Source organism: Narcine bancroftii, chromosome 1, assembly GCF_036971445.1.
Source record: "Narcine bancroftii isolate sNarBan1 chromosome 1, sNarBan1.hap1, whole genome shotgun sequence".
Classification (NCBI taxonomy): Eukaryota; Metazoa; Chordata; class Chondrichthyes; order Torpediniformes; family Narcinidae; genus Narcine; species Narcine bancroftii.
The window spans coordinates 151,819,452-151,846,384 of NC_091469.1; the positions used below are offsets into that span (position 1 = coordinate 151,819,452).

General features: G+C 44.6%; 1 protein-coding gene across 4 annotated transcripts in view; it reads right to left on the reverse strand.

Annotated features, from left to right (window-relative positions):
• Positions 1-26,933, reverse strand: part of rgs12b (regulator of G protein signaling 12b) — a 268,107-nt gene that overhangs the window by 240,020 nt on the left and 1,154 nt on the right. For 3 of the 4 annotated variants that reach the window (XR_011358479.1, XM_069941849.1, XM_069941829.1), the window contains exon 2: positions 17,192-19,194. Coding sequence is in view for 3 of the 4 variants with exons in the window: in XM_069941849.1 (XP_069797950.1) it covers positions 17,192-19,075 (1,884 nt within the window). In the remaining variant the exon portion in view is untranslated. Of the gene's footprint in view, positions 1-17,191; positions 19,195-25,923; positions 26,102-26,933 lie in introns of those variants that run through there. The other variant, XM_069941839.1, reaches the window with a different exon arrangement.

The window sequence follows — 26,933 nt, forward strand, 5'->3', positions numbered from 1 at the left end:
CACTGTTTACCAAACAAGTACACAGCTTCACCAAATACATAGAAAAAGCCAAAATTTTAGCTGTTCTTTGCATTATTTTTAAAGCATTGAGATTATAAATTCGAGGTAAGAAGACAATTCTCAGTTCAAGTTATTATATTCCCTTCACTTTTGACAGTGCTCAGAATTTGCAATAGATACCTCAAAAGTCCATTTTTTCCCCCACAAAAATTATGAAAATTCTACAGATAAGGAGGTTACACCAATAAATGAAAACTAACACAGATATGATGGGCCAAATGCTATTCCTAAATAGCCTTATTCTATCATTCAATTACAGTTGCCATAAATAAAACCAAAATAAAAACTCTCCGCCTGGCTGGATAAATACAATGACAATTGTATGTTATCCCCATGTCTATGTGAGTTTCCTTCAGGTGCTCCAGTCCCCCCTGCCCAAATTCCAAAGGCCTACAGGTTCGGGCGAGGAGTCGGAGATTCAGAGCTCGGGCGATCACTACAGAGGAGGAGCTAGGAGAGGTCATTGGGGTTAATTGGTCAGGGGAAAATAAAAGGAAGATAAGTATAAGGGAGCAGTCCAGTGAGTAAGTGGCCAAATGAAGGAGTGGGGCTTCAAGGCTTTGGCTCAAGAGGCTTCGGCGAGTACGTACATATCAGGACTAAGGTAAGACAGTCACATTTAATTTAATATACCTTTTTATTTTTTTCGCTTGTAAGGTGAATGAAGAAAGAAGCGGGATGACTGTGAGGGCAGTTTGCTGCTCACAGTGTCAGATGTGGGAAGTGATGGAGACTTCTAGACTCCCGGACATCCACATCTGCACTAGGTGTGCTGAGCTGCAACATCTTAGGGACCGAGTCAGGGAACTGGAACTGCAGCTTGATGACCTCGCTCTGGTCAGGGAGAATGAGGCCATCATAGACAAGAGTTATGGTCAGGAGGTCTCACCACGGCCACAGGAGAAGAGGCGTTGAGTTACTGTTCAGAGGAGGAAAGGGAGGGGTCAGGTTCAAGAGAGAGTACCTGAGCCTGTAGCCCTCAACAATCGGCATTCCTCCTTAAGTACTATTAGGGGGGACTGTCAGGATAAGGAAGGCAGCACTGGCTGTACCTCTGGTGCAGGGTCAGCCTCTGTAGCCCAGAAGGGTAGGGAAAGGAAGAGGAGGCCGATAGTTGTAGGGGATTCAATGGTCAGGAGGACTGATAGAGGTTTCTGCGGACATGATAAAGAAAACCTGATGGTGGTTTGCCTCCCTGGTGCCAAGGTCCGGGATATAACGACGCGTGTCCAAGACATCCTGAAAGGGGAGGGTAAGAAACCCTACATGTTGGTACCAATGACGTAGGGAAGAAGGAGGAAGTGGTCCTAAAGGATGAATATAGGGAGTTAGGTAGGGAGCTCAGAAGAAGGACCGTAAAGGGAGTAATCTCTGGATTACTTCCTGTGCCACATGATAGTGAGGGCAGAAATAGAATCAGGTGGAGGCTGAATGCGTGGCTAAAGGGGTGGAGTAGAAGTCAAGGATTCAAATTCTTGGATAACTGGGACCTTTTTTGGGGGAGCTGGGACCTGTACCGTAAGGACAGGTTACATCTGAATCCCAGAGGGACCAGTTTCCTGTCGGGGGCCTATGCTAGGGCTACTGGGGTGGGGGCTTTAAACTAGTATGGTTGGGGGAAGGGGTCCATGTAAGGAAGGACAGCAGAGAGAGGTATTGTAGGCGAAGGGAAAAGGCTTATTCACAAAATTTGGAGGTGGAACAGCAGTTGATTGAGGAGGAAAGGGATAGATGCTATGATGGGGAAGGGAGGATGGTAACAAATAATAGTGTGGATGGCAGAAGGTAAGATGCAGGAAGTCTCTGCAATGCATTTACTTCAACGCAAGGAGTGTTGTAAGGAAGGTGGGCGAGCTAAACACTTGACAGTATGATGTGGTGGTGATTAGTGAGACGTGGTTGAAGGAGGGTTGCGACTGGCAGTTAAATATTCTGGGATTTTGCTGCTTTAGGTGTGATAGAATTGGAGGGCTAAGGGGAGGGGTGTGGCATTACTTGTCAAGGAAGGTATTACAGCAGTACTGAGACGTGATAGATTGGAGGATTTGTCAAGGGAGGCGGTGTGGGTGGAATTAAAAAATAAAAGAGGTTAGGTTATGATTATAGGGGTGTTTTATAGACCACCAAATCGGGAGAGGGAAATAGCTGAGATGTGCAGTAAGCACAGGGTGGTGTTAGTTGGAGATTTTAATTTTCCTAAGATAGATTGGGAGACACAGATTGGCTGGATGGCTTAGAGCTTGTAAAATGTGTGCAGGATTGGTTTTTGCACCAATATGTTCAAGTGCCCATTAGAGAAGGGGCAGTCTTAGATCTACTATTGAGGAATGAAATAGGGCAGGTGATGGAGGTGAGCATTGGGGAGCACTTCTGATCCAGTGATCATAGCACCATTAGTTTCAGCTTAATTATGGGAAGAGATAGGTCTGGTCTGAAGATGGAGGAAAGCCAGATCTTTTTTCTGGAAAGGACATTGAGGAGAATTGGGGAGCATTTAAGGGTGAGATGTTGAAAGTACTGAACCTTTTATGTTCCTGACAGGACAAAAGGCAAGGCCAAATGTTCAAGGAAGCCATGGTTTTCTAGAGATATTAGGAATAAGAGGGAGGCCTATGTTAAATACAAGAAGCAAAGGATTGATGAGATGTATGGACAATACATAGATTGTAAAGAGAACCTTAAGAGGGAAATTAGAAAGGCAAAAAGAAGGTATGAGGGGGGCTATAGTAAATAGGGTGAAGGCAAAATAGGGTGGGGAAACTAACAGAAGGAAATCTTAGGGATAATATGTATAAATATCTGGATAGTCAGGGATTAATCAGGGACACACAACATGGGTTTGTGAGGGGAAAGTCGTGTTTGACGAATCTTGTTGAATTTTTTGAAGAGGTGACCAGAAAGGTTGATGAAGGAAGAGCAGTTGATGTGGTCTATTTGGATTTTAGTAAGGCTTTTGATAAAGTTCCACATGGAAGGTTAGTAAAGAAGGCTCATTTTATAAGGATTAATATAGTCAGATGGGTTCAGCGGTGCCTGGAAGATAGGCACCAGAGAGTTATGGGGGACAACTGTCTGTCAGGATGGAGGCCGGTGACGAGTGGTGTGCCTCAGAGATCAGTGTTCAGTCCTTTGTTGTCATTTATATTAATGATTTGGATGACGGTGTGGTAAATTGGGTGAGTCAATATGCAGACGATAACAAAATAGGGGGAGTTGTGGATAGTGAGTAGGGTTTTCATGGACTACAGAAGGATTTGGACTGTTTGGAAAGGTGGGCTGAAAGGTGGCAGATGGCGTTTAATGTAGATAAGAGTGAGGCATTTCATTTTGGGAGGAATAACCAAAATAGGACGTAAGCAGTGAAGGGGAGGCGATTGAGGAATGCAGTGGAACAGAGAGATCTTGGAATAACAGTTCATTGTTCCTTGAAGGTGGATTCCCAAGTAGATAGGGTGGTGAAGAAGGCTTTTGGTATGCTGGCCTTTATAAATCATAGGATAGAATATAGGAACTGGGAGGTGATGTGAGACAAGTTTGGAGTATTGTGTGCAGTTCTGGTCTCCAAATTATAGGAAGGATATAAATAAGGTTTACAAAAATGTTGCCTGGATTGCAGTATCTTGAATATGGAGATTGAGTAGACTGGGGATTTATTCATTGGAGCGTAGAAATTTGAGAGGAGATTTGATAGACGTATTTAAAATTATGAAGGGAATAGATAGAGTAGATGTGAATAGGCTCTTTCCCCTGAGGATAAGGGAGATTGGAACAAGGGGTCATAAGTTAAGGGTTAGGGGGAAAAACTTTAGGAGTAATATAAGAGGGTGCTTCTTCACTCAGAGAGTGGTGGCTGAGTGGAATGATCTACCGGAAGAATTAGTTGTGGCAGGGTCAATTATGTCATTTCCTGCTTTGTGGAAACTGCCAAAATGTTTGGCCTGGAAGTCAGCCTGAAGAAAACTGAGGTCCTCCATCAGCCAGCTCCCCACCATGACTACCAGCCCCCCCACATCTCCATCGGGCACACAAAACTCAAAACGGTCAACCAGTTTACCTATCTCGGCTGCACCATTTCATCAGATGCAAGGATCGACAATGAGATAGACAACAGACTCGCCAAGGCAAATAGCGCCTTTGGAAGACTACACAAAAGAGTCTGGAAAAACAACCAACTGAAAAACCTCACAAAGATAAGCGTATACAGAGCCGTTGTCATACCCACACTCCTGTTCGGCTCCGAATCATGGGTCCTCTACCGGCACCACCTACGGCTCCTAGAACGCTTCCACCAGCGTTGTCTCCGCTCCATCCTCAACATCCATTGGAGCGCTTACATCCCTAACGTCGAAGTACTCGAGATGGCAGAGGTCGACAGCATCGAGTCCACGCTGCTGAAGATCCAGCTGCGCTGGATGGGTCACGTCTCCAGAATGGAGGACCATCGCCTTCCCAAGATCGTGTTATATGGCGAGCTCTCCACTGGCCACCGTGACAGAGGTGCACCAAAGAAAAGGTACAAGGACTGCCTAAAGAAATCTCTTGGTGCCTGCCACATTGACCACCGCCAGTGGGCTGATAACGCCTCAAACCGTGCATCTTGGCGCCTCACAGTTTGGCGGGCAGCAACCTCCTTTGAAGAAGACCGCAGAGCCCACCTCACTGACAAAAGGCAAAGGAGGAAAAACCCAACACCCAACCCCAACCAACCAATTTTCCCCTGCAACCGCTGCAATCGTGTCTGCCTGTCCCGCATCAGACTTGTCAGCCACAAACGAGCCTGCAGCTGACGTGGACTTTTTACCCCCTCCATAAATCTTCGTCCGCGAAGCCAAGCCAAAGAGAGATGAGTACATGGATGTGAGGGGATTGGAGGGTTATGGGCATGGGAGTGGGTAGGTGGAACTTGTGGAGTTTCACATAAATTGGTGTGGAATAGAAGGGCTGATATGGCCTGTTTCTGTACTGTAAATTGTTATATGGTTATATGGTACGGGGTTGGTAGATTTATTGATCACAGTTTGGATGGCATTGGCCAGAATGGCCTATTACCTTGCTACATCTCCAAACTAAATCCTCAAGAACCTCAACAGCTGGCTTTATTGGAACTAACAATCCCCGAAGCATTCATTCCCTTCATCATCTCACAGACTCCAATAAGCACCATCTATGAAATTCACAGCAATTATTTGCACAGGCTGCATTGACAGCCTCAATAATCAAAAACCAGGACAGTAAGCACATGAAAACACCACTGCCTATATAATGCCCACGTCATCCTATCTTGGATGTGCATTGCTACCCATTCCTCACAGCTGGATCCACAGTCCTGGAACTCTATACTAACTTCTGTATATGTGATATGCATTACCTAAATGCATAAGGAATGCAGAGTTTCAAGGTGGTTCACCACTACCTTCCCAAGGGCATTTAATAAATGTTGACCTTACTAGCAATACCTAGGTAATAAAAATGAATGTACAAAAATATTTTAACAGGTTAAAGTTTAGAATCACCTCCTTTTTTAACGATAAACTAAATAAAAATGTCAGTAACATAAGTGCATTTTTTGTACGATGCTTCAAATTATTGAACATAAAGAAAGACAAAAAGAAAACCTTGCAAATTATACTCAGGATCAGACATGAAAATAATAAAATCAAGTTAAAAATATATTTTAGCGACTACTTCGGTCGAGCTATAAATCAGCACACATACTCCAGGTTAGTCAATACAAGACTGTTTATTTGAGTTTTACATACTTAATTTATATCCCTTCCATCCCAGGATCCAAGTGATGGGGTGGTGATGTCACTATGTGTTTTCCGCCAATCCGCGAGGCTGGCAGGTTTAAATAAAACAGTGGGGGCACAGCAAACCAACATGTCGTTACTCGGCACACAGCACTGTGCTTCTGCACTCCATTATCCAGGTGAGTACCTAGTGGTCCGGCCTGCAGCTCTACGCATTTACTGAAGATCCACGCTGGCGATGGTTTGTGATACAGTGCTGTGCGCCCGCTCAGCCTGCTACACCATCTCCCCCTCCCCCCCACCCCCAGAATTGTCACCTGAAAATAATATACTGGTCGCACGTGAAGTGCCAGTTGATGAAGTAGACAAAGACAATGTGGTCAAACAATAATCATGGCTTTTATTAGCAGAAACTCATGGTACAATAATGAAAGACAATAGATGCATCTACAGTTATAATCAAGGGGAGTGTCCCCAACAGTAGAGATAATGCACAGCCAATGTTAGTACAGCATGGCCCACCAGAGGGGAGACAGGCAACTTGGCAGACATTCACCAGTCTCCCCCCAGCAGAAGAAGGGTTAAAATCAAAAGGACAGCTGCTAGGAAAGACTGAAGCAAGTGATACATGGATACCATGTTTGGCCTTGAGATACTCTAACAGCCAAAATACACCAGTATCTAGCAAGCAATCGAAATATAATGAGATGTTTTATGAATATGTCAGCCTATCAGGTTGTTTACAAATTCTGGTGCTTCGTCTCAAAACAGGTAGCTCCTTTGCAACCTTGGGAACTGGTACAGGTCCTGGGTCTGTAATGTGGGTAGGACTGCCTTCTGGACCCGCTCCAGAATCGCCAGCATGAGGCAGTGGAGCCTCAGCATGGCCATCTGAAAGCTCACTAGGGGGTCAAAAGCTGTTGGGGGGGGGGTGAGCCCAACCTCTCAGACTCCCTCTGAGTAGGGGTACGAGGAAGGAGCGAACCAGGCGAGGCCAGATCTCTTAGGGGTACAGTGTCAGTACTCCCGTCTGGGAATTTAACATGAGCATAGATGAGGTTAGTATGCAGTAGATGAACTGGTTGGACGAGGAGGTCTGTTTTACGTGCCCGAGCGTGGCTCTTCAGCAGCATGGTTCCAGGCTCAGATAAACAGGCTGGCCAGTCCATCACAGTTCCTGATTTCATGAGAAAGGCAAACATACATTCATGAGGGGTTTGATTTGTTGCAGTACACAATAAAGACCGAATAGAATGTAGTGCCTCAGGCAGCACCTCCTGCCACCGGGCAACAAGGTAACCATGTGTTTTTAAAGAAAGATTAATAGTCTTCCAGACTGTAGCATTAGCCCTTTCAACCTGCCCATTGCCCTGCGGGTTGTAGCTCATGGTATGGCTAGTGGCAATCCCCTTTCGTAGCAGGGCTCGCCGCAGTTCAGCGCTCATGAATGCTGAGCCTCTATCGGTATGAATGCAATTGGGAAAACCAAAATTGCTGAAAATTCTGTCAAGTGACTTAATTTCAGATGCTGACAAGACATCAGGGCATGTTATCACAGCAGGAAACCTGGAACATTCATCAATCACAGTAAGGAAATATACATTTTTGTTGTTGGAAGGTAACGGTCCTTTAAAATCTAAGCTAATCCTCTCAAAAGGTCGGGTTGCCTTGATGAGTGGCCTCTGGAGCTTTGAAGTATTGCAGTTTGCATTCTGCACAAACAGGACAGCTTTTAGTCAGTTTCTTGACTTCTTCCAGAGAGTAAGGAAGGTTGTTAGTCCTTATGTAGTGGAAGAATCTCGTGACTCCTGGGTGGCACAGTCTGCTACGGATCTCTTTTAGCCCCTCCAGCTGAGCACCAGTAGCAGATCGTGACAATGTGTCAGATGGATCATTTAACCTGCCCGGTCTGTACTGGATCTCATAATTATAAGTTGAGAGTTCTATTCGCCAGCGTGCCATCTTATCATTCTTGATTTTACTTCTGTGTTTAGTACTGAACATGTCGGGTACAGATTTCTGATCAGTGACGAGTAAATTTTCTACCGGCTAGAAAATGTCTCCAGTAGCGAATAGCTTCAATAATAACCTGGGCTTCTTTTTCAATGGCGGGATGTTTTAAGTTCAGGTCTGCGTAACGTACGGAAGAAGAATGCCACAGGTCTGCCCTTTTGATTAAAGGTTCCTGCCAAGGCACAATCTGAGGCATCAGTTTCCACTTGGAATGGAACATCCTCGTCAATGGACGAGAGTGCAGCTTTGGCAATATCAGCTTTAATTCTCTCGAAAGCCTTCAAGGCCATTTGAGAGAGGAAAAGATTTAGTGTCAAACAAAGAGCATGCCTTTGTGGCGTAGTCCCGAACCCATTTGCAGCAGTAGGAAAAGAATCCCATACACTTTTTAAGGGCTCTGTCTCCAGCAGCCTCTGTCGGATGTAACTGGAGTCAATCCCGTTGACTAAAGCATCCAGCTTCAAGGCATTGCGGTGTTGCTGAACATGGACTGCCCTGACATCACATTCATTTACCAGCGAGTTGAGAGCCAGTGCATAGGCAGCATCACTTTCCCCGGGTTTCTGGTGTCTAGTCAGCAACTGGTGTCGAGCAAGCACCACGTTCCGTGGCGCTGCATAGTAAGAAGTCAGACGTTCCCGGGCTATAGCCAGAGTGGTAGCTCCTTGCGTTACGGTGAAAGGGGCCTCACCCAGCAGAGAGTTCAGGTGGCCCCACTGTATCGCCTCATCGACCACGTTGTTTCGAGCCATGTAGTAATCAAAACAAACAATCCAGTGGTTGAAAATTTCTCTGGCTGTCGGGGCAGACTGGCCGATTATCAGCCGCTCTGGCTTGAGTGCTGCGTCCATTTCTGCTAACAAAATTGAAGTGCCAGTTGATGAAGTAGACAAAGACGATGTGGTCAAACAATAATCATGGCTTTTATTAGCAGAAACTCATGGTACAATAATGAAAGACAATAATAGATGCATCTACAGTTATATCCAAGGGGAGTGTCCCCAACAGCAGAGATAATGCACAGCCAATGTTAGTACAGCAAGGCTCGCCAGAGGGAAGACAGGCAGCTTGGCAGACATTCACAACATGATGCCCTCGTCGTCTGGGCTGGAGGTAATGAATAGGTGAAGTAGGATCCACATGGGCAGGCTTGAGTCAGTCCACACTGAACAGTTGCGAATGTCCCCCAATGTCCAAAGTATATACAACATCGTCCTTCTTAATCACACGGAAAGGGCCCTTTCTACGGCCAATAGAACTATGCTCCTGGGACCTGTCTGCGCACAAAAACAAAGTCAGCGTCAAGGAGAGGTGGGGGCACATGCCGTTTAGGGGTTCCATGCCAGTTGTTTGGAATAGGTTTGCTATCTGTGACACCATGTCGAAGCTGCTAAAGTACATCCAGGTCAGAGATGGATGAGAATTGAATGTACCATGGAACCAAGAGGACCGAACCATAAACCATCTCCGTGGATAATGTAGGCGAGTCTTCCTTGGGAACGGTGCACACTCCCAGTAGAACCCATGGTAACTCATCAACTCAATTGGGACCGGTGAGTCAGAATTGAGTTGGCAGTGGAAACATTCCACAAGGCCGTTGGACTGCGGGTGGTATGCTGTAGTGCGATGCAGAAATGTGCCATAAAAGCATGCAAGAGCAGTCCATAACGCAGAGGTGAATTGCGCTCCAAGATTGGAAGTTATTTGTGTCGGGACACCAAATTTAGAGATCCAATTGACAATGAATGCTCTGACGCATGTTTTAGTGTCGCTGGATGGCAACGGGATGGCCTCTGGCCAGCTCGTGAATCAGTCTACGACCGTTAGGATGCATCTCATGTTTTGAAACAATGGCAATGGTCCAACCAGGTCTACATGCACATGTTCAAAATGCCGGTGTACCACGGGGAAAGGATGAAGAGGTGCCTTGGTGTACACGTCCGGGACCACTGCACAATGTCTTTTTTCAGACCCTGTCTTATAAATTTATTTGACTTGAGCTTGACGGCTGTTCTGATGGATGGATGAGACAAGCTGTATACTTGGTCAAAAAGGCATCACCTCCAAGATGCTGGAATCACCTGTCTAGGGTAGCCCAAAGACATGTCACAAAGTAGAGTTGGACCGCCTTGTTGTGGGGCCACCCACTGTATGTATAGGTTAGTAATGACAGTACCATATGCCTGAACATCGCGGTCCATGGCCTGTGCACTGGCCAATTCAGGAACATCAACGCCACACTGAATATGATGTACTGTCGGTCTGGACAGCACATCAGCGACAAGATTGTTTTTATTATCGCACATGGCACACATCTGTCGTGAATTCAGAAATGTATGACAAGTGATGTTACTGCCTGGCCAACCATGGGTCCATTATTTTGCTGAAGGCAAAAACTAGCAGCTTATGGTCCATTAAAGCAGTAAAATGCTGACCCTCCAAAACATTGAAAGTGTTGTGTGGCTAGATACAATGCCAACAGCTCTCGATCAAATGTGCTGTATTTTATCTCTGATGGCCATAGGCATCGGCTAAAGAAAGCTAGGAATTGACTGACTGCTCAAGAGCCGCACCCACGGCCACATCCAAGGCATCAGTGATGAGTACCAGTGAAGCGCTGGGATTAGGATGCGTGAGCATTGCTGCGTTGGCCAAAGCATCTTTGGCTGTTGTGAAAGAAAACTCTGGCTCTGTTGTCCAGTTAACCTCCCTGTGTTTCGTGGTGAGGAGCTGAAACAGTGGTCGACGAATGTCAGCGGCTGCTGGAATGAACCGGTGATAGAAGTTTATAATATTCAAGAATTTCTGCAATCCCTTAAACATGGTAGGGTTCGGAAAAGCACGGACTGTGTCCACTTTGCCGAATAAGGGAAAGACATCCTTGGCCGTGATCTTGTGCCCCAAGAAGTCTATGGTTGACTTGCCAAATTGACATTTCCTAGGTTGATGGTTAGTCCGAATTCCTCCAGCCGTTGGAACAGGCGGCGCAAGTGCAGGTGGTGATATTGCTCAATCGGACTGTCGATGAGGATGTCATCTAAGGTGATGTAAGCGAACTCTAAATCCCCGCCCAAAGTGTCCATAAGTCACTGGAACGTTTGAGTGGCATTCTTCAACCCAAATGGCATCCTAAGGAATTCAAAAAGCCCAAAAGGAGTAATAATGACCATTTTAGGAATGTCATTCTTATGGACTAGGATTTGATAGTATCCCTTGACAAGATCAACTTTGGAGAAAACACGGCAAATGCGCAGATAGGCAGCGAAATCTTGTATACGAGGAACAATGTATCTGTTGGGTGTAGTTATATTATTGAGCCTGCAATAATCGCCGCAGGGTCTCTATCTACCGGTGTTCTTGGATACCATGTGTAACGGCAATGCCCAAGGACTGTTAGAACGCGAATGATACCCAATTCTTCCATTGCAATAAATTCTGCCTTTGCCTGCCACAGCTTAACAGATGGAAGACAATGAGCCCTAGCATAAATCGATGGGCCTGAGGTATCGATGTAATGGGACACACCGTGGGCCATTTTGGAAGTATTGAAATTAAGAGAGAGAATACCAGGAAATTCACTGAGCAGGGCAGCATAGGGTCTTTGTGCATGGTGTGCACCCTGAGCTGGGAAACTCTCCCTTTGCTGCATACCAACAGGTTGATTTGGAAAGTGGTGTTATTAACTAATTTCCTCTGCTTCATGTCCACTAGCAAATCATGGGATCTCAAAAAATCTGCACCCAAAATGGACTGTGCAACGAAAGCCAAAACACAATCTCAATGGAATGTCGCTCTCCTATCCCAATTGTAATGCATCATGTGCTAACGCTGGGAATGGAAGTCCCATTTGCTGCTTGAAGAGCCAGGTGTTGTCACTTATGTATCTTCTCAAAATAAGTTGACTGAAGCAAGCCGACCTCTATGCCCATGTCTCTGAGAAACTTGCATTTACCAGTGTCATCTTGAAGATACAAGAGGCCAGTACTTGTGCCAGCTGCCAAGGTCACTACTGGCAGCCAGCTCTGTCATTTACCACCTTTTTGTTGAGGTACGCATCTACTGGCATTTTTTTTCCCAACAGCGATGGTAAAAACAACATTCTTGTTACTTGTCAGTACATTCCTCCTCTTTTGTTTGAACCGTGGACACAGGAGATTTCATAGGGCACTGGAGATGTATCCGCTGTGAATACAGGTCATATGTGAGTAGACTCTTGTGTTGGTGTACGTTATAGTCTGTCTGCCTCCCTGGCCATGCCACAGGGACGGCAGAAATCCATGTCAGCTATTGGTATTGAGACACGACACAGGAGTTTCGACAGGAATAGAATCTCAAACAGCAAGCAATAATGGCCATCTGCTAACATGAGCATCTCATTCAACAGATCGAATGGATTCTTGTCACCCAGCCTCTCCATACTCAAAAGCCACATGCCATGCTCGTGCCTGGTCAATTCTAGTGTGTCTAGGAGAAATTGGCATAAGTTGGTGTACTGGTTGTCCGCCGGGGGAATAGGCAATAAATTCACTCATTTTAGCTGCCGTAGCAGCGTCCAATGCACCCACGACGTGCCATAATTTTGTGTCCTCTGTCATTATGCCACGAAGACGAAACTGGGTTTCAGCCTGAGGTTGATAGGTCCAAAAGGGAGACAAATGAAGTCCCACCGGATTAACTGCAGCCGTGGCAGCAGCTGCTGCCGTTATGTCCATGATAACTGTAGATTCAAGATTCAGTGAATCTTGCAGTTGGGTTCACCAAATGCAGCAACGACTTTGGTCAAGCTACCAAATCAACACACGTACACCATGTTAGTCAACACAAGACTATTTATTTGAGTTTTACATGCTTCATTTTTATCCCTCGCGTCCCAGGTTCCACGGGACGGGGTGGTGAAGTCACTATGTGTTAGCCGCCGATCCGCGGGGCTGGCAGGTTTAAACACAGTGGGGGTCCCGCTACCTCTAGAAGGAGGCACAGCAAACCAAAGTGCCATTACTTGGCACGCAGCAATGCACGTGTGCGGTCCATTAACCAGGTGAGTATCTAGCGGTCCTGCCTCCGGCTCCACGTGTTTGCTGAAGAGCTGCACTGGCGACGGTTCATGATACCGCACTGTTCACCCGCTCGGCCCACTACACGGTCACTACAATATATAATTAATATGAAGTTCAAAATTATTACCTGCAATAGAGAGTCCAGCAACTATGAAATAGTTCAATGAAAATGTTCAAACACAACATACATGCTTCATACAAACTTGCCACCACATAGCATATATTATTTTTAAACGAATATGCCACGAGACAAATTGTATTGAATCATTATGTTCTGATTTGCCACACGATAAGGAAGATGTGACTATGCTGGAAAGAGTGCAGAGGAGAATCAGAAAGATGTTGCTAGCATTGGAGGACTTTAGACACAGTGGGATACCTGACAAGCTGACCTTTTTTCCCCCTCTACTGGAAAGGTAACCTGATAGATGTAACCTGATGGAGTAGATACCATAATTGAAATCTTTGTCCTGTGGTAGGAGTATTGCATAGGTTTATGAAGCAAGGAAGGAGTTTTACAGGTGGATCAGAGGGACATGAAAAAAAAACTAAATTGTGGTTGAAATCTGGAGTGTACTGCCAAAACAAAAGATGGAACGAGATGCAATTACATTCAAGAGGCATTTCAATGGTCATTTAAATAGCCAGGAATAGAAGAATAAAAGGTCCGAATGCAAGCAACTGGGATTAATGCAGTAGGCCAAAGGGTCCATGTCTGCCTATGTAATTCCATGCTTCAGCACCTCATTTATTTTACAACCTTCATTTACAACTGCACCAACAACATAGATAATTTAACAAAGTTATTTTGAATCACCAAATTCATCCTTTCCATTTGTATTTCTCCAATCAATGTGGCTTGGTTAAAAATCATACAACATGAAAGGCAAAAAAGTAGACAACAGTTGTGTTCAAATGCACAAAATAATAAAAATATTTTCTGTACAATTATATAAAAATACTGATCTGCCATTCTTCAGTTGGCCCTCCTACAGAATAACTGCTCTCTCTTCTATCCTTTAGTCTGGATCGCAAGGAAATAGAAATTTGGAAGATCAAACTTAAAGGCAGAGTACATGGTTAATGGCAGGATTCTTAACAGTGTGGAAGAACAGAGGGACCGTAGATCTCTCAAGGTTGCTGTGGGATAGTTAAGAAGGCTTATGCTATGTGCTCTTCATTAGTTGGGGGATTGATTTCAAGAATTGAGAGGTAATGCAGCAGCTCTATAAAACTCTGATTAGACCACACTTGGAATATTGTGTTCAGTTCGGGTCGCCTCATGACAGGAAGGATGTGAAAGCTATGAAGAAGGAGTAAATTACATTTACCAGGATGTTGACTGGAATGGACAATGTCTTGTGAGGCAAAATTAGCAGAAGTAAGGCTTTTCTCTTTAGAGTGATGAATGAGAGGTAACCAAATAATGGTCTGCAACCAAAGGCAGCACACTTGGGGTTACAGTTCGTGCAATGCCATTGTAACACCAGCGATCGGGATCAGGGTTCAAATACTGCACTGTCTGTAAGGAGTTTGCACGTTCTCCCCATGTCTGCATGGGTTTACCCCAGGTGCTCCAGTTTCCTCCCACCATTTGAAATGTACCAGAGGTTGAGAATAATTGGGTGCAATTGGATGGCACGGGTTTATGGGCCAAAATGGCCAGTTACTGTGCTGTATGTCTAAATTTAAACTTAAAAAAGATTGAGAGGTATAGATAGGGTGGACAGCCAGCATATTTTTCCTGGGGGTGAGAGTAATGGACATCTGTACAAAGAGAGGGGAGGAAAGTTTAAGGAAGATGTCAGGGTTAAGTTTTTTTTATTATAAATTTCTTTCTTATTATTTATTTTTACTCCAAGAGTAGTGGATGCCTGAAATAAATTGCCTGGGGTAGCAGTGGAGGCTGGTGCAATAGAGACAATTAAAAGACTCTTGGACAAGCACATACATCAGTGGTTTTCAAACTTTTTCTTTCCACTCACGTAGCACCTTAAGTAATCCCTTACTAATCACAGAGCACCTGTGGCATTGGGATTACTAAGTGGTACGAGAGTGGAAAGAAAAAGTTTGAAAACCACTGACATACATGGATGAAAGAAAAATAGAGGGTTGGTAAAATTTAGTTTTATTGAGTTGGTTTATATAGGTTGGCACAACATTATGGCCTGTAACGTTCGATAAACTGCCCAAAACAACATTCCAGTGGAGGAATTTATGGATTAAATCTTCTATGGACTAAAACATCTACAATATGACCAAAAAACTTCGACCATCTTAGAGGCATCTGTATCGTTTAATGATCAATGGAAACCTCATGAAATCTCTTACAGCAGGACAAACGCATTTGTATTTTGTGAGGCAGGAGTGCATTCATTCTTTATGTAATGGGGAAATACAGTAATTTGCATTTCATAAACTCACCATCTTTATGGTGCAATACAACAAAATCTCAAGTTATCACCACTTTCTGGTACATTTTCCTCGACAATTCTCCACTCACTTTTACACCTACAGATGCAAACAACTGAGATCATAAGTGATTTTTTTTGTACAGTTAAATGAATGTTTTTACATTTCTGCACATCTCAAGACTGCAACACACAACAGAAAATTAACATTTTACTGATGACAATAACCAGCATCCAGGGTTTTAAAATCCTACTAAACACCTAGCATGTCAGGCAACAGCAGTGGAGAGAGAGAGAGAGAAGAGAGAGAGGAGAGAGAGAGGAGAGAGAGAGAGAGAGAGAGAGAGAGAGAGAGAGAGAGAGAGAGAGAGAGAGAGAGAGAGAAACAGACTCTATGTTCCAGGGTGATGACAACTGGCCAGGAAGATCATTGTTCTGAAAAGAATCTCTCCCTGTTGATGCAGCTTGACGTGCTCTTCACTGCATCTGTTTACCAGCATCTGCAGTACTTTCCTTGCTTACAAAATCCGCAGTGCTGGATATGAACACAACCTGGCTTAAAAACAAAGATCCAGGTAAACTAAACAGCATGGCTATAAAATTCAATTGATGAGAAAGTCAGGAAATTGTCAATAATTGTACAATCTAATTTTCTGCTTTAATAAACACAAAAGTACATCAGTATTGCACAATTATTTATATTCAACAACCAAAGGCCCCAGGAAAACAATTTTACCTCCTACCCAAGGGGTACAATTCCAGAGGTGCATGAAGCATATCTTCAAAACATTCAGGGAGTCTAATGGGGATCATAGGTATTTTATAATTACAAGCAGGGTGTGTCTTTAAATAGGCCAGAGACCCAGTTGTTAGTATCTGTGCTCATTTTCAGAATTCTTAACAGAAATGCAGTAAAATCCCTGTTATCCGGAATTCAAACAACCAGCAGTCTCAAGCAACCAGCAAAAAAATTGCCGAAAATAAATAGGTAAAAAATGGTGCACCTTGCCATTAGTTTGCAAATCACACGACACACAACCTAACTTATCCAGCATCTACCGATCCCCATAGGTGCCGGATATCAGGGGTTTTATTGTAGTCGAATTAATCATGTATTAAAGCAGTGAATCTTCACTGTTGAAACTGCACTTATACATTCCAGTATCATAAAACTTCCTGAATAGGATTGTTGGACACATCCTCCCTCATCCACAGTTCAGTTATGCCTTAAAATGCTATCCAACTATCAACAGCTTGGACATTTCACACTTTACCTATTATCTTAAGCCTACAAATAAAAAATGTGAAAACATTATTGTTAAGCCAATGTTAAAAAAACGTATATTTCATGTAAATTTACATGCAAGGGATGCGTCTCTTTCTTACAATGCATTATGTAGCTCATTTAACCTCTCATTTCATGGCTATATTTAAAACACCTAATGAGCATGAAGGAAAAGGTTTTGCAACAATTTCCATAGTGCACAGGCACACTACAGATGTAGTATCTTCAGTATGTACGCACATACCACAGGCACCCTGCTTCCGTCAGCCAACTTCACAGCGACATAAAGCCTTTGTAAACGTTTTTTTTACTGTAAAGGGAAGATAAACCATCTATAAGGTAAGGTTGATGTATTCTGCAGCATGTAAGGAGTAGTGTATTGTTCAGTATTATTACAAGCACATGCAACATTAGTTGAAGCCAGAAATGGATGAATCACTGTTACATGCTTGCAATTAGAAGGTAACGTTGGCAGCAGTAAAAGATAAACAAACATGCTACCTCAGTTTAAACAAATTGCAAAGCAAAAGAAATTTCAGAGCACACCTTTGATAATTTACCAAAAACATCTTGCTTCTCAATGCTCAAGCAAAAAAAAAAATCCAGACACCTTACCTTATTATCTTTGTTTTTCTTGTTATTTGGTGGTATCCCAAACATTTTTTCCACACCAAACAATTTACTTGTTAGCTCATTCTTTTGAGCTGCATTTCGAAAAGGCTGGCTTAAGCTACTTCCAACTCTGTACTTTTCTGTCTGAATCTTGCTCATTGGAGGAGGAAGATCCTGCTTCAGTGTACCACAGTTGACACTTGATAAACCATCTGTGGATTCTGCATAAGATTCCTGATCACTGCTGCTACAATACTGCCAATCCTTATGGACATGAAGTGGAAGCCATCTTGGAGTACCGCAAGGCATACTGTTCACAACATCAGATTTCTTAGCCGAATTAAACACAGACCTTGGAGATGTTCCTTGAATGTCAAGCCGGGAAGGAATAAGATGTCTGTTACCGTTATGCAAAGAGCATTCACTCTGTACCAAATCTGAAAGTCGAGATGCAAGAAATTTGTTTTCCAAATCTTGACGACAACCATTCCATTGAGTACCTTTGCCTTGTACATTACCCCAGGCGGCACTGGCAGCATGTTTGTTTGAGCTGGTTCCAAGATCAACAACTAAAACTCTACTATTCTTTTCCTCCTGACTATAACATCCAATTCCACTGTCACTGTTACTACTAATGCTGTTGTTTTGCTGGCCATCGGATGAGTCTCCATCAAGAAAAGCTCTTGCACGTGCACTTTCAAACGACTCCCCGATGTCCTTGTACAAAACTGATACAAATTGAAGAACAGGCTGAGAAGAAGGGGGAAACTCCAAGCACCCGTTAGTGTCTGGATCTGGTGTGCACTCAATACCAAAACGTCTTGCAATTCCCTGATGAATTTTATGCTGGCAAAGATCAGGATCGACCATGAAGACGTGACATGAAGTCCGCAGTCCACCTTCACTGTCGGCAGCAAGACTCGGATCATCAAGCATCTGCATGGTGACCAGCCCGAAGAATCTTCGGTCATCGGGACAAACGGCACTGAAAGCCAACTTTTCTGCTGGGTATAAAGCCAGTACACTATGTTTGTCATTAAAAAGCTTAACACAGTCGTGCATTATTTTCATCAGGACAAGAGAATGAATCTTCTGCTCAGCACGCAGGCGTCGCATGCACCCACGGATAGCCTGCAGGCTATCATTTTCCAGGTTTGAGCTTGTTGAAGGCAATTCTATGGAACCCAAGTAGCCTACAATCATCCCAACATTCAAAATACTGGCATCTAGTACAAATACATCTTGGTTTTCGAGACCATTTACAAAAACAGACTCCTCATTTAACACCTTCAGTACCTCTTCTTCAGAAAGTGAATTATTGTTCTTTTTCACACTTCTACGGCCAATGGGAAACCCACTGATTTTTTCAGTGCCTTGTCTTTGCTGCTGTACACAGTTCTTACCACTTTTTCTTGAACTACTGGAATTGTCAAATAGCATTTTAAAAATCCCACCTGACTGTACATCAGCAACAACTTTCTCAGCTCTATTTAGTCCCAATAGTTTGGACTTTGGTTTATTGTTCACCCAAACGACTTTATCTTCACTGAAATTAAGTTCTTCATCGCTGGAACCTGTATCACAGTGGTTATTACCGTCAGCAATAACAAGTCGAAGTACACCTGTGCACTGTCCAATCAGTTTCACTACGTCTTCATGAGAAGCTTTAGAAACATTAATGTCATTGACACTAAGTATACGATCACCAGATCTCAGCCCAACATAATGTGCTGGGCTTCCTTTGAGAATACAGCTAAGCACACATGGAGCTTGCCCAGAAAGAGTAAATCCATACCCAGTTCTTCCTCTGGCAATATCAACATTTCTCATCCGAATGGAAGGATTAGTGCTTGAGCGACGTTTCACTTGATCTGCTTGTCTCTGCATTGTTTAATTTCCCACAGCAGCACAGTAATAATGTCGAAATGGTCAATTAAATAATTTAGGTATCTTCCAATTATCTCCACGTTCCATCTGAATTAATGAAAATTGTCCTAATAATACATCTGCAAAGAAAAGGGTACATTAAATTCCACATCCCATGGCAGCTTTTGATTAATTCACCTTTACAGATCTACCAAATGAAATACCCCATTACAGACAACTAATACATTCATAATCTCTCCAGATTCTCTTTGTTCACTCAGTGTAATTTCAGAGTTTGGACTTACCCCCCCCAAAGATATTTTTAAATATATAAACAGGACAATATATACTTCCCTCAAAAATGCTTTATTTTGCAAAAATACAGGTACAGAATCTTAACTGAAACCATTGGGACCAGACACTTTACAGAATTTTTCAGATAATAGAATAGTAAAAATAGTACGTTAAGTAATTGTGTTGATTTCAGATTTTCACAAAAGACACACTCCAAATAGAAGGGTCTCTGGATGGGGTGGGGGGAGATTGCTTTTTTTTTTCCTGCTGCTTCTGCTTCTCACTGTTCCCCATAGGAGACTCTGCAGCTCTTTTTAACATTTTCACAGTCTTGAAAGTCTGTGAGCAGCAGAGGCATGTCTGACTGGTAGGAACACTGAGGCACAATGCTAGAATTTGGTGGCAGCGCTGGACGGAGAGGGTTCAGGACGTCAGGCTATCTATGGCAAATTGGAGGTGCTGGACTGTTTTTCTCCCCACCTATGTAAAGTAAGGATTCCCTAGGGTTCCACTAATTACCGACACCGGATATTCAAGGGTGAGTTGAACGTGGGCCACGTCGGGTCACGTTTGGCGCTAAACATGAGCTTTGTTGTGCAGAATGACATCCATGGAAAAAAATGTCTGGTTTTCTGAATTTTGGATAAAAGATTTCCTACCTGTACAATAAAGTACAATACTGCTCTGTGGGTAAATGTGCCAGGCAAAAATGGAATTTTTTTGCATGCTGTGAACTTATCAATTTAATCCTTCAAAACTGGTTAATAAAAACAACATTCTGTCCAGTTTATCATCATTTTCAGTGAGTTTCAATGTGGCTTTTACTGTGTAGGAAAACTAGAGGTTCAATTTATGATCCACAGATACCAAAACAATCACAGAATTGTTACAAGCCCAGGGGACTCCAAAAACCACCAGCAATAGAAATTCACCAAGACAATGGTTATTTTAAAATGTTTTTAATTTTCTTCATATATAATAACAAGGTCAATATTTCACTTAACCTAACTTAATCCTCCTCTAATTCTAAGCACACGTGTATGTGTTCAGGAAAGTTCTTTGCTTCACTGTCCCATCATTCACTTTTCACTTCTCCAAGTTCATAGGTATCAGTCAACTTTCATACTGTGCACAGAATTTAACATTTATGGTCTTCACCAGGCTCTGGTGCTTTAACTTAAATTGTTACTGCTCAAGAAGGTCTTTATTGGCTTCAGAGAGATATTAGTTGTTTATTGCACACACACAAACCGATCTCCTTCAGTCAACTACTTCAGTATCTTGCTGAAGAAACTTGTCCCCTCATGAGTTTTTCCAAAAGATAACCTCTTCTTCAAAAGAGTTCTTTTTCCCCTATTTCAGGAGAAATACATACTCTTGTAATTGACTACAAGGGTTTAGAATAGGCTGAACTCAGAACCCAAAACCCATCTTCAAATGGGGTCTTTACTAAGTCTCCCAATTTTGCAGCCTTCACCACGAACCTGCTGCAGTAAACTTGACCCTCTCTCTCAACTCCTTACAATAACAACCTTCCAACAGCAATCTGGGCACCTTTTCAAACATGTTGTTCTTTTAAAGACAATAGTCCATTTCAATTCTACAACATCAGTCCAATTAACACCTGCTTGTGAAGTCTTCACAGGCATTTTTAATGGTTTCTGTAAAGTGTAGACTTGGAGTCCACACTTAGGCATAGCTCTTGCAGTTTAAATGAGATGCCTTTTGTAAAATGTTAATGTCTCTTGTGTAATGTAAACTGAGATGTCTGTTTGTGAAGTGTGACCTACACTAAACCACCGCTATCTATACCTATATTAATCAGAGACATGCAGGACAGAAAAAGAACTATGTCCCATCATACTCATGCCAACCATCGACCATTACTAGGTCTTGGTCGAAAGCTTCCTATGCCTTAGCAATTCAAATAATGGTCCAGATGCTTCTTAAATGTTGTGAGAGTACCTGCCTCCACCATCTTCTCAGGCATTCCAACTTCCAACAATCCTTTGCATGAAAACCGTCTGATCCTCTTCAACCCCGAAACTTGTGCCCTTTGTGTATTTAAGATACCTCTGCCATGGGGAATACCCTAGCTATGCTTCTCCATTTGTTACAACTCAATCAATTCTTCATTCGCTCCAAGAAAAACAAATCCAGCCTACCAGAGTACATCTGTTTAAGGTGAGTAAGGGGAAGGTTCAGGAGACTTCACAGTAAGTTTATTTTTTACACCAAGTGGTGGGTGCCTGGAATGCTTTGCCAGAGATGAAAGCTAGTTACAATAGAAATATTTAAAAGACACTTGCATCCACATTGTTATGAGTCCAGAGGACACCAAAACCCGGCAGCAATAGATATGCACCATGACAAAGGGTTAAACAAAAGTTGCTTTTAATTATCTTCGAACATGAAAATAGAATCAAACTTTAACTTATCTCTATTGACCCTTCTAATGCTAAGCGCACGTGGGTGTAATGTAGGTTTAAGTTCAGCAAAGTTCTTGGGTTCACCATCTAATCTCACTGGTTGCAGGCAATTCTTGTACTGTGCACAGAGTTTAACATTAATAAAGTTCACCAGGCTTTGGTGCTTAACAGGTAAATGATTACCACTCAGAAAGATTCTTGTTGGTTTTCAGAGTTTTTCTTGTTCCGGGACATCCAGAGTTCCTTTCTGTTCCTCCTATTCCAAGGAAAACACCGGACAGCCAGTCCTCTCCTTTGACCAGACTGTCTTCCAAAGCTTGCCACCTTGTCCCTATGGAACCGATGGCTATGTCTCTCCTCTCTCTCTCACTCACTCCCTCCAACTCTGAGAGCAAGAGCAGAGCCTGCTTTTTTCTCCTCTCTGCCTACAAAGATCACATGACCTTCCAGACAGCAAGTTCTGTTTCCCAGACCAAGCTGCTACTGCCTGTTGTTACATTTGTTGCCTTTTCAAATAACAGCCCATTATGAATCTGAGCTCTCTTGCAAAAGCTTCTGCAAAAATTCTGTTTTAAAGTGTTTGTGTGTGACCTGCTCTAACAAACCTTTCCAAATTTATCTCCCAAACACCTCTATATACTTTGTCACAATGTGCCTATCTTAAAAAAAAAGAGGGTTCTGCATGTGAGATGGGGGAGGATTTGATTGTTATGGAGTTTGTTCTATGTTCCATCCAATATCTTGTAACTGAAGCATTTCATCCCAAACAACATCTTAGCAAATCTCTCCCTTACTTTTTACATTCAGTTTGTGTCATGTACAGCATTTCCACTTAAGGAACAATGATAATGGGGTCCTAAAAGACAGCCAAGTATGAATGATTTTAAAAGAGTAAATATTTTTTTAAAAATTGTTACTTATTAAGAGCTTAACTAAAGGTCATCATTACAAGACAGCCTCTATGAAATCCAGCAGAAATGTCTTTGCCCTGAGAACAGAGAGAATATGAATCTCTCTACCACAGGGCATGGTTAAAGGGGAAAAGCATAGATGCATTTAAAGGGAGGCTGGATAGAAAATGAGGGAGGAGTACAAGATAACACAGGGAGGTTTCAATGAGAAAAGATGGAAAGAGCTCCAAGGAGATAATTGTGAACTTCAGAAGGAAGTCAGAGGCCCATGACCCAGTCGTCATCGAGGGCTCAGTAGTGGAGTGGATCAAGAACCTCAAATTCCTGGGTGACCCCATCTCAGAGGATCTTGTTGCAGGATGAGCGACCGTGCGAGTAAATGGGCCAAATTGCCACAACACGCGGCAAGTTCAAAATGGCACGGTCTCCCCTTAACTGCCGAGAAGCCTGTGCCCAGAGAAACACGTGGGCTAAGCTGCCCTCCACTTTCACGTAGCCCCGCCAGGTGGAGAGTGACACCACGATGCGGTGACATTGCTTCTGGAAACCGACGTGTACAACACTGGAAATGGGCGGGCCAGTGCGGAGACGCGGCAGATTCAAACCAGTAAACTCACTTTTTAGTTCACCCTTACACTATGCGGATGTGTCTAACTCCGTAGCGCTGCCGCAGCAGCCACTACAGTGGTGACCCCAACAGTTCCAAAGATTTTGGAACCAGCATTGAACGCAGCAGGATGCAGCAACCAGCTACATCCATAGTCGCAGAACCGGCGACCAATGCAATGAGGATGCATCTACCACCCTTCTGGGCAAACCAGCCCAGGAACTGGCTGCAGCTGACAGAGTCCCAGTTCCAAATCAGGGGAATTGTTTTAGAGGCTACCAAGTTCTGGCACATCATCAGCATTCTGGACGCAGCCACAGCTGCAAAAGTAAGCTCTTTCATAGAAAACTCACCGAGGAAGCGCAAGTACGAACAGTTTCATCACTTCCTCCTCAACACCCTTGAGCTCAGCCAGCACGAGCGCGCCATCCACATCCTCAATATGCAGGGCCTGGGTGACAGAAATCCTTCCGAACTTATGCAGGAGATGGTGGCCCTGGCGAACAGCTAGACGGTTTCCTGTTCGAGGCCCTTTTCCTCTCGAAACTACCAGTGCACGTAGCCTTGACCGTCTCAGACATGGAGTTCAGCACCCCACACCCATAGCCAAGGAGGCAGACAGGCTGTTCCGCATGCCACAGCAGAGCTCCCTCCACATGCAGCCAGTCTACGCAATCAGTGCTGCCACCCTGCCCAGCCCAGCAACAACATGAAAGGCACGCGTAGAACAGCGAGTACTGTTTCTACCACTGCTGATGGGGCAACATCACCCATTAGTGCACCCCACCCCCATGCTCGTCCCCACTGTCAAAGCCAACACGGCAGCGGGAAATGGGCAGGCAAGCCGCTGATAGTGGCCTCGATGGTTGGCACACAGAAAGGCCTACTCTATCTCAGAGACGAGAGAATAAAGAGTGATTTCCTCATCGACACAGGTGCGGAAATTAGCCTTATCCCACCCACATACTTTGAGGCGAGACACAACACCGAAGACCTTCCCCTACGAGCAGTCAACAGGTCCTCCATTCCCAAGTACAGGACCCACCTGGTCACCATTCACATTGAAAATGCCATTTTCCAGTGGAAGTGCACCATCGTGGCTGTGGGACAGGCACGACTCGGAGTGGACTTTCTCCGGGTTCACGAACTGCTGGTGGACTTGACAAAATGCCAGTTGGTAAACACCACAACTTTCCTGTCGTTTCCCCTTACCCTGCAGAGGCACTCTTTCCTGCCTTTGTGAATCCATGCTTTGGACCAAGACAAATACACCTTTTTACTGGCCAAATAACCAGCTTTACTAACACCAAACTTCCATGACGCCAACACACCATGAGGCGCGGAGCACCACATAGAGACAGCCTGCCCCCCCCTCCCCCTCCATGCACGAGCCCAGCACGTCCAGCCAAACTCCAATAGGCCATGGACGAGTTCACCGCCATGGAGGTGGAGAATCACCCGCCATTCCAAAAGTCCATAGGTCTCCCTGCTCCACATGGTGCAGAAGAGCTCCGACGGTTGGCGTCCACGCGGCGACAACCAACGTCTAAACGAAGCAACTGTCCCGAAAAGATATCCCATCCCGCACATCCAAGATTTCGCCACGAGGCTACAGGGTATTCTCCAAGATGAAACTCGTAAAAGGGTACCATCAAATCTCAGTACACCCCAGCAACATTCAGTAGATGACCATCATCACACCCTTCGGCCTCTTCAAATTCCTAAGAATGCCTTTTGGACTAAAAATCGCAGCCCAGTCATTCCAGTGGCTAATGGACGTGGTCGGCAAGGACGTCAACTTCATTTATTTAGATGATATCCTTATCACTAGCCCCGACGCTAGCTCTCACAGGACGCACCTGACCCGCCTGTTCAACAGGCTGCAGCAGTTCGGGCTCACAGTGATCCCGGCCAAGTACCAGTTTGACTTGCAGATGAGAGGCCTCCTGGGGCACCGCATCACCCCAGAGGGCACCACACTACTGCCCGATAAGGTGGAGCCCATTCAGCATTTCCCAAAGCTAAACATGACCAAGGGGCAACAGGAGTTCCAGGGGATGGTCATCTTCTACCATCATTTCCTCGCGGGAATATCCATCCATTTGCCCTTGTCAAACTCTGCAACAAAACACTGCAATGGACGCCGGAGGCCACGAAGGCTTTCCACGCCACCAAGTCAGCACTGGCAAAGGTCACGGTTCTGGCCCACCCAGACCTCATCTCCCCCACCCCCCCGTCGATCACAACAGACGCTTCAGACAGAGCGATGGATGCAGTGCTCGAGCAATGGCAACCCCTCACCTTCTTCAGAAAGCACTTCTGAACACCAGAGCTCAAATACAGCGCGTTTGACTGTGAACTGCTAGCCTTGTACCTGATGATAAGGCACTTCTGCTACATGCTATTGGGGAGAGTGTTCACTGCCTACACAGACCACAAACTGTTGACCTACACGCTGAACTAGGTCTTGGACCAGTGGCCGGCCAGACAACAGTGGCACCTCTCCTACGTACCAAAATTCACCACGGCTATCCACCATTTCGCCAGCAAAGCCAAAGTAGTAGCCAGCATGCTGTCCCAGACTACTGCTGCCATAACCTACAAAATGTTCAACATCGCCCAGCTCACCAAAGATCAGAGGAAAGATGCAGAAGTCCAGGCGTTCCGGTTGACCATCACCAGCCAAAAGGTCAGAGATTTCTGTCCCGCACCAAGAGAACCGAACCTGCTGTGCAACATCTCCACTGGGTCCCCAAGGCCAATCCTGCCCGTGACCTGGCGATGGCAGGTTTTCAACCAGATCCACCGTTTGTCTCACCCCTCCAATAAGGTCCATGGTTCCCCCCCACCCCCCCCCCCCCCGCTCTCGGACCAGTTCATGTGGCATGGATTCTGCCGAGACGCCACCCTGTGGGCTCGAACCTGCGTACAGTGCCAACAGGCCAAGGTGCAGCGACATACCAAAGCCCCCCCTACAGACAACGTTGCCGAGCAACACGTCCACATCAACATCTGGACAAGAATAAACTCCAAAGAATTGTTAACTCAGCCTGTGACATCACAGGCACTAGACCTCACTCCATCAAGGACATCTATATGAGGCAGTGCAAGACCCCCAGGACATGCCCTCGTTACTCTACTACCGTCGTGGAAGAGGTACAGGAGCCTAACGACGAACACACAACGGCACAAGGACAGTTTCTTCCCTGCCGCCTTCATATTCCTGAATAATCAATGAACCAAAGACCCTGCCTTACTTTTCGAGCACTATTATTTTTTTAGAGTAATGTTGTAAGGTGGATGGTTATAATATGAATGCTTGCAATGCGACACTGCTGCGAAACTCTGAATTTCGTGACTTGTTCACGACCATAAATTCTGATTCGGAAGCAGTGTTGAAGGCTGGCGTGCACTGGCTGTCCACAACCTGTGCCACATAACCTTAGGTAGAGGTAGGGAGGGACACAACCTCAAAGAGGTGCGCTCCAACTACGAGGCGAGAGATTCAAGTCGGATCTCATTTGCCCTCACTGATGTGTCGTAAAGAAGGAGCACGGTTCCAGGGTCTGGTCCCATATCGATCCCTCGGTGCTCACCCATAAATTCGATCAAGCCACCCATCAGCTTCCTCCTGTTGG